Source organism: Ptiloglossa arizonensis, chromosome 1 (genome assembly GCF_051014685.1).
Source record: "Ptiloglossa arizonensis isolate GNS036 chromosome 1, iyPtiAriz1_principal, whole genome shotgun sequence".
Lineage (NCBI taxonomy): Eukaryota > Metazoa > Arthropoda > Insecta > Hymenoptera > Colletidae > Ptiloglossa > Ptiloglossa arizonensis.
In genome coordinates, this window is record NC_135048.1 from 10706968 (window position 1) to 10722348 (window position 15381).

Genomic DNA, 15381 nt, shown 5'->3' on the forward strand with positions numbered 1-15381 from the left:
AGAATTTGTTATTAAAAGGAAAAGTATCTTATAAAAACAAATGATTCTGTAATTGTACTAAATAATAATATATTTAGTAATAATTTTTGTGTACATTTTTAAATTTTGTATAAAGATAAACCTTAAACTTGCGTCGCATAGAGCGAAGTAGACAAAAATAAGGTCTTTGCAGATTCTATGGTATTTAGATTTGTTCGATTGTTTTATAATTGATAAATTCGCAATAAATTCACTAAAATGACTTGAAATCACTTACGCCTTAAATCATCCGTTAAAAAGAAAGTGAAAGTTGAAAATAAAGATTTGTTCTAAAATAATAAGACACTTAAACAACAGAGAAAGTTAATGTTTCCTTCGCTTATCGCGATCATCTCTTCGCTGTTCGCGTTCATCTTTGCGCTTTGTAGTAGTAGTGGTCGAACTACTGGCACGTTTAGCTTGTTTCAAGAACTGATCCAAACCAAAAGGATCTTCTTCATCCTTCTCAAATTGTACTGGTCCAGAGCGCGTAGCCGATCTATCGGTTCCACTGAACTCTTTATCCGGAACAAATCTAATACAACAAAAAAGAATTCTCAATTAATTTTTGGAAAATCATACATCACGTAAAACAAGAAATTGCATAATTTACAAATCACAATTTAAAAGAAGTGTTCATTCAGGGTTATAAAAGCAAAAAGAATGTAGACCAAACAAACCTATTTGTTTTAACGAGTTTTTCCAGATCATCTCCATAAGTGTCTTTATCAATATTTTTACTAGGACGGTATATGTGTGAACCAACAGAATTAGAATCTTTCCATGGCTTATCGTAGACGTTGTATTCGTCATCATGTCCATAGCCACTGTCCATTCCCTTGGTTGTGTTGAACAGTCGCTGATCAAACTGTGCTTCTCCAGCACTAGGAATACTTTTCGCTGGCAAACCAAGTGCGATCTGTTCACTAATGTCGCGTTCGCGTTCGCGTTGCAATCTAGAGCGTTTATCGGGTGCGGCACGCGCCAAATTGCGTTCTCTTGCACGATCCTTATGTCTTTCTTGCCTAAGCTGATCCCTTTCTCGCGAATCTTCAGATTTGTCTATACAACAATAAATGTACAGCATTATTAATGTATATTATATTGAATCTATTCCAAATGCACTACGTTTATCGAGATTGCACAGTGTAGAAACATTACAAAAAAGATAATATAATGCACGTAACATTTTTGTACAAACCCAATGCGGCAGAGGACTTCAAGCCAGCACGCTCTTCCCTGGCTTTTTGTGCAAGTTGTCTTAAATGATCCTCCTTCTTTTCTTTTTCTTTCTGAGCTAGTTTCTTCTCAAGCTGCGCACGCATTTCTACTGCTTCACGGGCTTTTCTGTCAGCGATGTAAAGAGCTTCAGCCAGTTTAGCGAAATTTTCATTAATATGTACTTGTTGCAAACCACGACCATCCGCAGCCAGTCGTTTGTCGAGAGGAATTGTATAACCCTGCAAATAAAGTATCGCTTTATAAAATATGCTCATCGATGTAGCTACGAAAACTGATTCGATTTACCTTCGCGTTTTTCCAATTACTGATGCAGGGCGGTATTTTCCATTCCTTTTGTTCCTTCACTGTAACTTTTCTTGTAGGTGAGTGCATAACAGGTGCTGGAGGCGAAGGAGGTCCTCTTGGTATTTTCTTATTAATTCTACAATCAGAGGACACTAAATTATTGAATGTAACAAACGTTTCCTATTTATATAATTCATTCAATGTTTCATTTCTAAATAAAAATATTGTTACAAGACTCACTTGAATTTCGGTGGTTCCAAAGGATCAATTTGTGCTTCTACCATTCTAATAACTCTTTGCTTGGCCCCAGAATTAAAGGACTGTCCTTGTTGCGAAGGTGTGTATCGAATATATTGAGCTGGTGCCTGTTTCTCTGCACATCTCACTGGCATAGCAGCTGCAATTTTTGATCTTGTTATCTTCTCTAATGCTTTTCTAGTCTTCTCTGTAAGTTCGTCAATTTCATCTGTAGGTGGACGTTGCAAACTGGGATCTTCCTCATTTGTTATTTCGGAAGGTAATAAATCACTCAGTTTACTGTAGACAATCTGTAACAGAATGCACAATAAATACACAAATATAGACACCAATGTTCAAAGACAAAAATTTGTTAATTACCTTATCTTTAGAATGACCTTGTCTAGCAATTACATCATATTTTACTTTTCCATGTGCATCAAGTTGAACTGCTAAAGCATTGCTTGTGGTTTCTTTTCCCTTCATTCCCATGCCAAATGGATATTGAGCCACATGAATTTCTGGGAATGCTCCACCATCTCCAAAATCCTAAACACAACAGTGCATAAATCTTAACATCTTAGATTAAAGAAAATTCAATAATTATTTGTAGTAAAAAGAATTTATATGATACAATGTTAGTTATAACATTATTTACTTCTGGATTCCGTGGGACCCATCCCTTACGTTGTCCATATGGAGGAGCAGTAACAACGGCTTTAACCAATGCTGACACAGGCCTCTGACGTAACTTTTGTTCACGTGCCTCATCTTCTCTATCCCACACCACCTGTGTTGGTGCAGGTAATAAGCTATAAAAAAAATATTCAAATTACAGATACTGTTATATATTTGTAATATCATAAACAATGTTTGTAAGTAACAAAATTTCTTAAAAAGTATGTTATTAGAATTAATCATAGTTAAATCTATTCTTTTGTTTAAAAACTGTATGTTTGACGTTACCGAAAGCACTGAAATGTATCACTTAAGTGTTGTTAACTAATAATATCAAACAACGCAAGAATTTTATAACGCAGAATATTATAGGTAATAAAAAAATAAATCTTCAACAATTATGACAAACACTAACCTCGTCAGCGACATTTTATCAAGCAAGAAACGCAGATTCTATATCTCGCAGTGATACTACCAACTACGAAAATATTATGCATCCAGTGTGGCCCGATAAAGTATCGCGCTTACCGAGCGCCATATTGAATTTCCCCCACCATTACACATGTTATACAGAAGACGCGTGCCGTAAGCACGGCACTTCAGATAGCTTCGGAAAATCGAGAAAGAAGGTGAGTGTGAAGTTCTCTCTTTCTCGTTCTCAAAAGATCAGAAATCCGATTTGAAAGAAATCCACCTGGAGGACAGTAATTTGTTAAAATTAAATTTTTGAACTTTTATATTTAAAACAAATTTTGTTTCCAATGTAGTGATAACTTTTTGAAATTTCGAAATCAAAATTATTAAGTTTTTCAGACAACTTCATAATCAATAATAGCGTTATAATGACAAAATCATGAAATTCAAGTTAAAAATAATATTCTAATCATTCATTACATAATATTAAAAGATAAGTTTGTGTTATGTTTTTATATATGTGACCACCTATATTTCAGTTATTTCATTTTATCATGAGCATCTTTTAAACTGTACTAGTAACCTAAAGTTTGAATACTTAAATTTTGATATTTTTAAAAAAATGTATAAATTTGACAATCATTGAGTTTATTTTATAAGAAAGTTTAGACATTACTAAAAAATAATGTATGAATTTGAGCTGCCACTACCTAGGACTTTTAAATCTGTACTAATTTTAAGAAACACTTACTGGAAGTATTTTAGTATTATAATAGTATTATAATATTATAATCTAATACTATATTTAGTATTAGAATATTGATAAATATTCCTCATTTACCCAAAGAAAAATATTTTTATTCAATTTGTACCTATGCTATTTTAAAGATCAAGAAGTGTACTTTAATTATGTATAATTACATTTCTTTAAAAGTATTAATGAAATACCAATAAAAGTTAAACAAATTTTTCTTTCATGTACAAATACTTTTGTGGACCACTGTGTGACAGTTCCAAGTGTTTGACCAATCCTTCCTTTATAATTAGATATCCTGTATATTACACAGAGTAAATTTCAAGTTTCATCTGTGTGTGAGTGAACACCAAAAAAAATTTGTATACACTTTTCTTTGTTACAATACTTTTCCATGTTATACAAGTTGTGGGTAATGTTCTATCTCTGATCATCTTTCTCGACTCACTGCAGCTGTCGAAATAGCGAGCTTGCGAACACGTGGCTCTTACATTAGTGTGTAGTGGTGGAGGAAATTTAATGGGCGCTGGGTAAATCGCTGACCACATTGCATGCATTTGCCATAACAATGAATGAATGCAAACCATCATAAAATAATTTCCTAGAACTAATAGAAATTCTCTTTTGGGGACATTTTATTTTTGACAACTTCCCAAGTAATTACATTCTTCTAATAAAGATGTCCATTTTCAAAAAATATTTCGACAGAAATCGAACTTTCTGTTAGGAGAATATGACCTCAGTGAAGGTTTTGGTAGTACCTTAAAAATCTATGTTTATTTTAAAGAAATAAAGTAAACTTGAATTAAAATATTGGACATTTTTTACTTAAACTATTATTAATTCGATTTACAGTAATCACAGCTCTATTTTTAATAAATATAAAAGAAAGTTACTTGGATTGCATTTTATTGTTAATATTATGTAAATACTTTATGTTGATCCATCATCGTACAAATTCTTACAAGCACGTCACCACATCTACCTTCCACTTTGATGTCTGCAAGATTATCAGCTCTGGTTTTACCAATATTCAATATGGCTATTGGTTTTCCAGCATTGTTAGCCTGCAGTATTATTCGATATGCAGAATATGTAGTCAATGTAGAACCCAGAACCAATAAGGAGTCAGAATGTTCAACATTATACTTCACACTTTCTACTACTTGACGTGGTACATTGTCTCCAAAAAATATAATGTCTGGCTTCAGGATACCACCACAGTATTCACATGCTGGAACAACAAATTCTTCCACCTGTTCCTGTTAAAATTTACATGCATTCTTTACAAATTTAAGCAAATTTATCTTTTTTAAATTAAATATGTTCATATATTTATTGCTTACTTGCAATAGATCTACATCACCATCAGGCCTTATCATTTGGCAAATTGCAGACATATGAGGGTTAAGCTTGTTAAAAATATCTTGGAGATAATACCTACATATTCGTTGATCACAATTAAGACACATTACTTTGAATGCTGTTCCGTGTAATTCTATGACTCTTCTACTGCCTGCTTTTGCATGCAAATTATCTACATTTTGAGTAACAATACATCTTACTTTCTTTGCATCTTCCAATTTTTTCAATATTTTATGAGTATTATTTGGTTTAAGGGAAGAAAATCTATAAAATCAATATCTTTGTTATAAATTAAATACACAAATAGTTCTTTTTCTGACTTCATTTAGAAGACTACAACCTTGGCCAACCCACATAATTCCTAGCCCAATATCGTCTTCGAATAGCATCGCTTTTACAAAAGTCTCTGTAGAGTACTGGTCTATGACTACTTCTTGCATAGAGTCCAACACCTTCAGACCTATAATCAGGAATACCACTTTCTGTAGATATTCCTGCTCCTGTCAATATGCAAGTATTGTTATGATCAACAATGAATTCTTTTAATTTTAGTAAATCTGAATCTTTTACTTGTTTACATTTTGGTACAAATGAAAAGTCTGTTGAATATATCCTAACTGTAAAACAGTTTAAATAATTAGACTAAAATTAATACATTTAATTCACAAAACCGAGTAACTCACATAATATCGTTGGAGCTCTAACTTTATATACAGATCTACACACTCTTAAGTGAATGTGATTCATTTTAAAATATATAACAATATTTGCACTATAAATTCGTTATTATAAAGTTTAGTGACTTTGCCCTAAATGCATTTATTTTTTCCATTTTTTTTTTTTTTAAATTGTTTTTTTAACATGAAAAAGAAGTATAGATCGGGGAACTTGAGAAAATAATGTGCTTCTATTAATTTTTAACAAAAAACACAATCTTACTTAATTGGTGAATTAGGTTAAGTCTGGGTTAGGCAGTATTAATATCATGGCCGCTTTAAGGCAGCTAACTATGCAAACTACAATTCAAAAATTATTGAAATAAATTAAATTTAATTCAATTTTTTGTACACCTTTTATTTACGTATTCTGCCAGTTGCGACTCAAAAATAGTAGTCAAGCAACGAAAATTAAAAAAAAATGATCGTCAATGCTTAATATATGTTATATTGAAAATATCTTGCACACGATTTTTAAAAATATAATTTCGAAATAAATGTGTTTAAAGTTTTCAAAGATAATTTTTCATACGTTTTTTCATTTATCATTAATTGGCCAATCCTGCTTCATACATATGGCATTCGTACGGATTTTGTAGTCTTTCCTTTTTCGTACTTGCTTCCCTTTTCGTTGCTTACTTCCAACAATAATTTGTTTTAAAGGCTGGAATCTCTTGCATTTTATTTTTAATACTTTAAATTACTATTTAAGTAAAAAAAAATCAACTTTTTCAACATTTCAATTAATTTTATAGTGGCTTAACTCCTTAAATACAATGATTAAATTATTATGTATTAAATATGTCTTATTTCATTTTTATACATTTATATACACAATTTAAATAAAAAGTACAAAATATTTGTTATAGATACATATTAGAATTGATTTTCAAAATACTATAATACGTACATTTTTATACAAATGTATTCTTTGAATTGGTAGCCAATACAATGTTGAAATATCTAGTTAGTTTAGTTCATATGTGCTGCATTCTCAAACGGAATGAATAAATGCCTCCGATTGTTCTAGATCAACGAAGACTAAATCAATAGTCGCAAATAATCAATTAATTGAATATAAATAGATGGTGAATTCGTTGATTTTAAGATTATTTTTAACATTGAATTATTTTTAAATTCATTTTCAAATAAATTTTTAGATTTTACTTAAAATTTCGTTAATTTAAGAAGCTAAGAAATGAAAATCCCTAGATTATATTGAATCTGAACGTCGCCCACTCGATAATCAATCAGTTAAAAGTATTACAGAAGCAAATGTGTTAAGAAGATACTTCGTTTCTAATATACTGAATTGTGACTGAAACTTCGTAAAATGGCTGCAATTTGTTTGTTGAATCCAAAAGCTGAATTTGCCAGAGCCGCTCAGGCGTTGGCTATAAATATATCCGCTGCGAAAGCAATTCAAGATGTGATGAAGACGAATCTTGGGCCGAAAGGCACGATGAAGATGTATGTATATTTATTTTCACGTATAGATTTTACACCGTTACTACATTTATCGAATAAATTAAAATAAAAAGACCAAAATAGAAGAAATTATAAAAAAATGTTTTATGTTAATTGTTTCGTATGAGACTAAGTTTATGCACACGTGAAAATTTAGTTGTGACTTTTACTATCCTTATTAGGTAAGATTGATGTTTCGCAAAGTACCGGTATGACGATGTAAAATCATTTCCGTTTTTTCCATTTGCTTAGTAATATAATAATTATTTTGTTGTTTAATTGTCATGAGAAATATTTATTTATGATAACTTCTGTACAGATATATTTCGATTGTATATACTTCAAATTAAAAATTATACATTCTTACTAACAAATTTTTTTAAAGGTTGGTCTCTGGAGCAGGTGACATTAAAATTACCAAAGATGGCAATGTACTGCTCCACGAAATGCAAATACAACATCCAACAGCATGTTTGATTGCTCGAGCATCTACTGCTCAAGATGATATTACTGGAGATGGTACAACTAGTACTGTGTTAGTCATTGGAGAGCTTCTTAAACAAGCCGATATTTATATATCAGAGGGTCTTCATCCTAGAATGGTTACAGAAGGATTTGAGTTAGCTAGAATTAAAACTTTAGAAGTATTAGATTCTTTAAAGATTTCTATCGAACCTACAAAGGAAAGCCTGTTTGATATTGCTAGAACAGCATTAAGAACTAAAGTTCATCCTACCATAGCTGATAAATTGACTGAGATCTGTGTCGATGCTGTTCTGACAATCAAGCAAAAGGATCAAGATATTGATTTGCATATGGTGGAGCTCATGGAAATGCAGCATAGGACTGCAGCAGACAGTTCTTTAGTTCGTGGTATTGTAACTGATCATGGATCTAGACATCCAGACATGCCTAAGAGAGTTGAGAATGCTTATGTTTTGACTTGTAATGTTAGTTTGGAATATGAAAAGAGCGAGGTAATTACATAAAGCTGAAGGAAAATGAAATGGTATTTATCTTCTACAGATTACAAATAACAAAGTTGTCTTAATTTTATAGGTAAACAGTGGATTTTTCTACAAAACTGCAGAGGAACGGGAAAAGCTTGTGGAAGCAGAACGTCAATTTATTGATAATCGAGTGAAGAAAATAATTGAACTAAAAAAGAAATTGTGTGATGGAAATGACAAATCATTTGTCGTTATAAATCAGAAGGGTATTGATCCACAATCCTTAGACATGCTTGCCAAAGAAAACATTTTAGCTCTGCGTAGAGCAAAGCGCAGGAATATGGAACGTTTAGCATTAGCATGTGGTGGAACAGCTATGAATTCATTTGATGATTTACAAGAAGAACACCTAGGATGGGCCGGACTCGTGTATGAACACGTTTTGGTAAATTTATTCAATATAATAAAATGTTTAAGTAATTAAGTTTTATGTAAAATGATAAATATTTATTACATTGTTTCATCATAGGGAGAAACGAAATATACGTTCATAGAAGAATGCAAAAAACCGAATTCAGTGACAATTCTTTTAAAGGTAAAATTATGTGTAAATTATACTTCTAAATTAATTTGCTTTTCGTCTTCTAATGATAAAAATGATTAGGGTCCCAATAAATACACTTTGGAACAATTGAAAGATGCAGTTCGAGATGGCCTAAGAGCTATCAAAAATGCTATTGACGATCATGCCATTATTCCCGGTGCTGGTGCTTTTGAAATGGCTGCTAGTAAGGCACTTCAACAGTACAAAGAAAAAGTAAAAGGAAAACAACAGTTGGGTGTTCAAGCTTATGCAGAAGCTTTACTTATAATTCCAAAAACTCTTGGTGAGAAAGATATTTTAAAGTAGTAATCTAGTACTATTAGCTGAACTAGTATCTAACAGTACTGAGCTTTGTCAAAAATTGTTATGGTTTGTATAATTTATTATATTTGTATTTACTTATTTAGCTGTAAATAGTGGATTTGATGCACAAGACACAATTGTTAAATTATTTGAAGAAGGAACTGCATTAGGTGAAGCAGTAGGAATAGATATTTCGACAGGTGAAGCATTGAAACCTGCAGACGCTGGCATTTATGACAATTATAATGTAAAGAAACAAATTATTAACTCTTGGTAAGTAGCACTTAGTTAGATAATCGAGCATGTGCAATTCTTATTAATTAATATTATACCGCTAAGATATTCATCTTTTATTGTAGCACAATCATTGCCAGCAATCTGCTTTTGGTTGATGAAATAATGAGAGCAGGATTGTCGTCTTTGAAAGGGTAAATCATTTATGAGTATTCGTTGATTCAAAATACATTTTTGGAAACTTAATGTTACAACCTAATTTAAATGTTATATTAGCACGATCTCTATTGAAACTTCCACATAATTCGTATGTTTTTATATTCTTTCAAGTAACACGAAACAACTGCACAGAATACTTTTAAATTTAAAAAAACACGTATATGGTAAATATCTTTTTTTTTGTTAATTGTACATGCTTTCCATTAATAATTGGGAAGCAAAATACGATTTCTAAACTTAAAAGATGTTCGTCTAGTACATAAACTTTGTACAATGATTTAAATAAAAAAATAACTTGAAATAATTTTATAAATGTTTTCTTCTTTAAATAATGTATGTATAGATTTCAAATTATCTTGATAAGAAACTCTTAATGTGAGAGGACCACATTAGGACGAATTGCCATCGAGTTAAAAATGACAATAAGTTTGTTATAAAAATCAAAAATATTTATGTGAAATTTTATGTTACATGATATTTACAATTATCTACGAACTAAGTAATCTATTATAACTTACGGGACGCACTTCAGTCTTATTTTTTTCATACAAATCTTTTTTCTGTTTACCATATTATAATTAATTTTAAGAACATCGGATGTAAGATGAAAATTATGCGATAAAAAATAAATTTTATACACATTGCATACGATATAAGTGTTAACACGCAAGTTTCAAATTTATCGATACTTATATATGTCATAGTTTAAACAAAATTTTCTAATGTCTTACCGCCTTATAACATTTGAAGCACAATAAATTTTATAAAATAAAAACACTTTTAAATATTATTACTAACTAGCATTATCGAAGATACATTTTTCAAATAGCTGTATCACGTACGTTTCGTAATACGGCGCAACACAGTTACAGTGCGATAGTTACTAATAATTTTTTAGCGTCGATAAGCATTGAACTTTACACGTTAACATTTAAATCACAGACGTTGTACACGCATGTTACTTATATAAATATTTTATCCTTAACGATACGGTACACGTGTTTGGTTTCAATCGCTCCTGAGTTGACACAAGTAGTTTTTTCTTATTAAATGATTTAACAAATATTTCGAGATGCTAAAACTTGTAAATTTTCCGACATTACGTGTAAGTACTTATTCGAAAGTAATACTATTACATATCATTAACCATAAAATAAAGACATTCAATCTATACACCATGAAATTTTACATATTCCAAAATAAATAAATTCAATATTTGTCTTTGTAATTTATCTAACTAGCAGATATCACTATCTTTATAAATATTTACAGTTTTCATGTTACAATTACTGTTTTGATTTCAAATATTACATACTGTCTTAATTACCTTTCATCGGTATATAGTATGACATGACGTATAGCTTGTTTCAATAATCCTTCTGTTACTTTTTTAAATCAGAATTACTTTTATATGAATAAATAACGTACATATGTTATACACAATGTGTGTCACCTGTGATAAATTGATGTTGGAACATTTATAATATATTTCCATTTGCATACTAGAAACAGATTCTATGAAACAAAAATTTAAAAACTGGTCAACTAATTTCAATTTTAAAATAAACCCATAAGAAGATAACACAACTTCATAGGAATTAAGAATTTTTAGAGACTTTCTAAGTATATGCTAAAGAAAAAATAAGCAAATCGTTAAATCATTGAATACTATTAACCATGTTGCTTTTTTACACTTATTTTTTTCATTATAACACTGTGGTTAGATGATAAATTTTATAAAAATTCATTAAAGCAGTGTTTAAGTATAACATTATAGAAAAGCATGTAATACCGTGTGTTACTTTGGTTACCATTAACCATTATACTAGTAATGGTCACACAATAAATAATCATGTTGTACATTAAATTAAATTCTAACTGAAATGTAAATGGTTTATTAGCGCGCTTATCGTCAGACTGAAGATTGACGTGTCAAATAACAGCGCCTCTTCTTTTCGTATTTTCGTTAATTATTTCGACTTAAATATCGCTTAAGTATCGCAATATCTTTGATATCGTGTTTCACATCTTTTAATATTACTTTTGGATCAATGTTTATCAATCGTGCAAGAGTAGTGCAATTCACTTTCATTCGATGGCCACCAACTACCATGTACGTATTTAATTTTCCTAGATTGACAGGGCTCTTAGGAATCCCATAATACGAGAATTGTTTGCTATTCGCTGGCTGTTGTCGATCATTTGTTTTAGGATGCGAAAGGTACCTTGAATACGGATTAGTACTTTTTCGAGCGACTGCTTTTACCTTGATAGGAATCGAATTTGGGCGAATAGTAGACTTGGCTGTGGATTTTTTCGCTACTGCATGATTCTTCAGTGGTTCCGTTAAAATTTCTTTTTGATCGACATCACTGGAGTCTGTGATAGGCTTTTGCCACCTAACTTTAGCCATAATACTTTCCATCAATGCCTCATAATTATGTATACTTTCTATTTTCAATTCCAAGTTAGGATGCTCTTCAGCATTATGTGAGGACACCTGCGTCGGAGAACCAAAGGTTTTGTCGCAATATTTACACTTGAAAAGATTTATGTGCCTCGACACATGGTTTTTCATCACATTAATGAAAGTCGTTGTGAACGAGCACTCAGGACAAATGTATCCCCTAGGCACTTTGCTCTTCTCCTGTTTCTTAAAGTTCAGTGGTAGATGTGAATGGAACATACTGTGATGATTCTTCATTTTAACCTCAGAATCACATAATTCGTTGCACCACTGACAGATCCAACCTTCTTGTTTAACACCCGATATGTCTATCACTTGCACGTCACTATGTGATTGCTGTAAATACAGTTCATATGGAGTTTCCATTTCTGTTTTAGAGCACCGAGCTTTCATGGGCGACTCTTCTGATAAATGCATTTCCTTGTATCTAAATGGACAGTTTGACTTCACTTTAGTGGATTCACTGGACAATTTCGATTCTTTATGCATTGTACTCCAGTGATCCTGAACTGCATCCAAAGACTTGCTACGGAATGAACAGTAGAAGCAACAGTAAATTAATTGATTGTCTTTCACATCGGAAACCTGTTCTTCCTCTATATCATCGCTGTAATCATCATCGATAATATTTTTTCTATCGAGTTGCATGCTTCCAGACTCACTGGATGATTCAAATGTCGATGCATCGTCACCCTTGAATGGCGTGAACGGATGATTGAGTTCCCAGTGTGTCCAAAGTTCTGATTTTTTTAACGTAGTGAAAGAACAAGAAGAACATTTTAATGTAGATTTCGGTGCGTGAACTCTCATATGCCCTTTAAGACCAGCTAAATTCATGGCGGTAAAGCCACAGAAAGTGCATTTCTCGCCCTCAGGTTGCTCGTGGTTGTCATTGTCCGCGTGGTCTTCGCTTAGTTTCCTTTTACGCTTCTTGGACCTTTTTGGAAACACTAGTCCGTACTCTTTTTGCCAAAATTCTTCCGTTAATTCTGGGCCACCAGCGGCTGGATTCTGAACAAGCTTTTCAGGACAGCCAGGATGCTTGGATCGAATATGTTGTCGCATTAATGCTTCAGAATTTGTGCTGCGATCGCAGTAAGGACAGATGAACCCGAGTCTTTTCAAATGAGTTAATTGCACGTGTAATTTGAAGCCACGCCATCGGGTAAACATCATATTGCAATGTTTACAGACTAATGGCTTCTCCCGATATTCTTTTGTACCAACTGTATTAAATATAATAATTAATTCTTTAATATTTTGAAGACAAGCTTTTGAAAACAAGCTACGTAGAAAGCACTAAACTACTTACCTTTATCAGATCCTGTTGTGTTCCCTGTTCTTTCCTTCTTTAATGGAACGTCGTCCATATCCATAAGCCCTTCGTTATCTTTACTGCTATCGTCTAAGGCATCTACATCAATTTCAGTGTCCAGAATTTTACTATTTTGCGAAGTAGAAGATTTATTGGTGAGACTTGCAGTCTTCATAGTTTTACTAGCAGTATTTTGAGCAATTTTAACTGTAGATGTTTTAGCACTATTGCCAGATGCATTTGTGGTTATTATAGTATCCGTATTACTTGCGTTTTGTTTAGCTAGCAATCCCTTTATCATAAGTGCTTGCCTTGATAATAATGTGCCAACCTGTAATTGAAAGTATTAATGACCAATATGTAAACACTGTTTATAAATTGTAACTTGAGGCTTAAATAGTTAAAGATATTAAACATTTAAGTAAATTTAAACACATATATACCCAATTTTCAATATCGTCATCTGGTGACAATGGTTCATGATTAGGACGTTCTCCGTTATGATGTTTCGTGAAGTGCTTTAACAAAGCGTTGCGATTTACAGACAAATATCCACATTCCCTACACTGCCACCTAAAATATCGCCAAATCATACGAATAATAGAAACATATCGCTTTCACAAGTTTAATGAATTGAACCATAAAGATACTCACCTTGCATAATTTAATTCTCTGTAAAGATGATCTCTCATGTCATGTTTATATTTGCTTTTAAATTGCACGCAAAGAGTACAAACGTACATATTACCATCAGGCTTTCCATACGGACCGAATCTACCGACATCGGAATCATTGAAGTCATTGTCTTCGACCACTTTAACTTTCGATTCTTTTATTTTATCGGTTGTAGAAGAGGTTTTGCATAAGGTTTCTGATTCCACCGATACTTTATCGTAGGATAACGATCGTTTATATTTCTCTTTCACTTGTTTTGAATCGTCTAACGAACCTGATTTTCCAGGCTTTATTTTAGCTGGTTTAATGACTGGTAGCTCCATATCGTTTTTTCGTTTCGCTACTTTCAACGAAGATTCTGTTGACGTTTCACCTTCTTCTTCTAGAAGAATTCCGCGTATGTGCCTGATTCGTGGCATATCTCTTCTCCAAAGGGGTGTGGTGTCAAAAGGTTCTTCTTGTCCACTCTGTTCAATGTTTTCTCCGCTCTTTTTATTTACGCCCTTTATTCTTTGATATACCAAGACATAATCAACAGTTGGATCATTAGAATGTTTGCTATTGATATGTTGTTCAAACATGATTTTTCCACTGGTTTTAAAGGAGCACAAAGTGCATTTGTACTGACATTTTTCATCATGAGCCGTTGAAGCATGAGTTACCATTTCTGCCTTGTATACACATTTATATTCACAAATATTACACTTCCAATGGTTTCCATCTGGGTCTGGTATTTCTTCTTCAATTTCTTCTTGCGCCGACTGATTATTCTCTGTGTTCTCCAGTTCTCTGATTACTTTAACAAAAGGTCTTTTCTCTGGGTGTTTGTCTGTTAGGTGTCTTTCCACAACATGCCTGGTCAATGATTTATTACTATTAGACAGCATAGAAAATGAACTACAAAAAATTTGAGCTTTTTAAACATCTGACAAACATGTTAATATACATTAAAAATGTTATTTCCTATATTTGTCAAATGTTTAGTGAATATAATCTTTAAATAAATTATTTTTGAAAACTGAACAATTTGGAGATCCCAAAAAAGAAATTGCGATAAGTAAAGAACAATCTATACAATGCATAGTGCATCAAATTTTCAGAACAATGGTTCAAGTGCACCTTTGTTTGCACGTGTGGTATAAATATCATGGTGTACCTATGGTAATGATGGTGATTGCAATGAGAACATTTATAAAGTCTCGTGTCGTGCATTTTCAAGTGAACAGCCATTTTATCAATTGCTATGTTTAATCCTTCTTGACCCGGTAGTGGTTGTGGACAGTGGGGACATCGAAAGTATAATTCTTCAGAATGCAAAGCTTTTAAATGACACCTTAACATTGCTTCGTCAACAGTTAAATAATTGCACTCAGCCACACCGCACACGTATCTATTACAAGGAAAAGGTTGTTGCATCGTTAAATTTACTGTGCAAGAG

General features: G+C 32.1%; 4 protein-coding genes across 9 annotated transcripts in view; 1 reads left to right on the plus strand and 3 right to left on the minus strand.

Annotated features, from left to right (window-relative positions):
- Window positions 1–44: 44 nt before the first annotated feature.
- On the minus strand, window positions 45–3005 carry Bx42 (Puff-specific protein Bx42). The gene is made up of 8 exons (XM_076306118.1): window positions 2876–3005; window positions 2441–2594; window positions 2164–2331; window positions 1786–2093; window positions 1546–1681; window positions 1220–1478; window positions 699–1080; window positions 45–553 (listed from the first exon to the last, which is right to left on the minus strand). Exons 1-8 carry the CDS (start codon window positions 2887–2889, stop codon window positions 343–345), a joined length of 1632 nt encoding a protein of 543 aa, XP_076162233.1. The 5' UTR covers window positions 2890–3005; the 3' UTR covers window positions 45–342.
- A 1223-nt stretch (window positions 3006–4228) lies between these two features.
- On the minus strand, window positions 4229–6273 carry LOC143144031 (NAD-dependent protein deacylase Sirt4). 4 transcript variants are annotated; one of them, XM_076305997.1, is made up of 4 exons: window positions 5677–5901; window positions 5334–5610; window positions 4975–5257; window positions 4229–4890 (listed from the first exon to the last, which is right to left on the minus strand). In XM_076305997.1, exons 1-4 carry the CDS (start codon window positions 5738–5740, stop codon window positions 4549–4551), a joined length of 966 nt encoding a protein of 321 aa, XP_076162112.1. In that variant the 5' UTR covers window positions 5741–5901; the 3' UTR covers window positions 4229–4548. The 4 variants fall into 4 exon arrangements, with proteins under 4 accessions (XP_076162112.1, XP_076162120.1, XP_076162129.1 ...); XM_076306005.1 differs by lacking the exon at window positions 5677–5901 and adding an exon at window positions 6242–6273 and having other exon boundaries at window positions 4232–4890; window positions 5334–5453; XM_076306014.1 differs by having other exon boundaries at window positions 4232–4890; window positions 5334–5453; window positions 5677–5819.
- Window positions 6274–6955: 682 nt separating this feature from the next.
- Window positions 6956–10134, plus strand: Cct6 (chaperonin containing TCP1 subunit 6). The gene is made up of 7 exons (XM_076324600.1): window positions 6956–7179; window positions 7562–8153; window positions 8236–8571; window positions 8656–8721; window positions 8791–9013; window positions 9138–9306; window positions 9393–10134. Exons 1-7 carry the CDS (start codon window positions 7043–7045, stop codon window positions 9463–9465), a joined length of 1596 nt encoding a protein of 531 aa, XP_076180715.1. The 5' UTR covers window positions 6956–7042; the 3' UTR covers window positions 9466–10134.
- Window positions 7457–15381, minus strand: part of LOC143153420 (uncharacterized) — a 30296-nt gene continuing 22371 nt past the window's right edge. For all 3 annotated transcript variants that reach the window (XM_076324576.1, XM_076324565.1, XM_076324586.1), the window contains 6 exons: window positions 15100–15333; window positions 13923–14798; window positions 13712–13841; window positions 13266–13599; window positions 10218–13179; window positions 7457–7770 (listed from right to left, as the gene is read on the minus strand). In XM_076324576.1, coding sequence (XP_076180691.1) covers window positions 11453–13179; window positions 13266–13599; window positions 13712–13841; window positions 13923–14798; window positions 15100–15333 — 3301 coding nt within the window. In that variant the 3' untranslated portion in view covers window positions 7457–7770; window positions 10218–11452. The remainder of the gene's footprint in view (window positions 7771–10217; window positions 13180–13265; window positions 13600–13711; window positions 13842–13922; window positions 14799–15099; window positions 15334–15381) is intronic.

Bases quoted from the DNA above. Each gene is read 5' to 3' on its own strand.
- Bx42 (XM_076306118.1), bottom strand. The intron at 2,332-2,440 runs GTAAATAATGTT...TGTTGTGTTTAG, and splicing joins GGGTCCCACGGAATCCAGAA to GATTTTGGAGATGGTGGAGC. The intron at 2,094-2,163 runs GTAATTAACAAA...ATTCTGTTACAG, and splicing joins AAGGTCATTCTAAAGATAAG to ATTGTCTACAGTAAACTGAG.
- Cct6 (XM_076324600.1), top strand. From the start codon at position 7,043: ATGGCTGCAATTTGTTTGTTGAATCCAAAAGCTGAATTTGCCAGAGCC. The intron at 8,722-8,790 runs GTAAAATTATGT...AAAAATGATTAG, and splicing joins CAGTGACAATTCTTTTAAAG to GGTCCCAATAAATACACTTT. The intron at 9,014-9,137 runs GTGAGAAAGATA...TTACTTATTTAG, and splicing joins TATAATTCCAAAAACTCTTG to CTGTAAATAGTGGATTTGAT.
- LOC143144031 (XM_076305997.1), bottom strand. From the start codon at position 5,740: ATGAATCACATTCACTTAAGAGTGTGTAGATCTGTATATAAAGTTAGA. The intron at 5,611-5,676 runs GTGAGTTACTCG...ACTGTTTTACAG, and splicing joins TAGAGCTCCAACGATATTAT to TTAGGATATATTCAACAGAC. The intron at 4,891-4,974 runs GTAAGCAATAAA...AAATTTTAACAG, and splicing joins GTGATGTAGATCTATTGCAA to GAACAGGTGGAAGAATTTGT.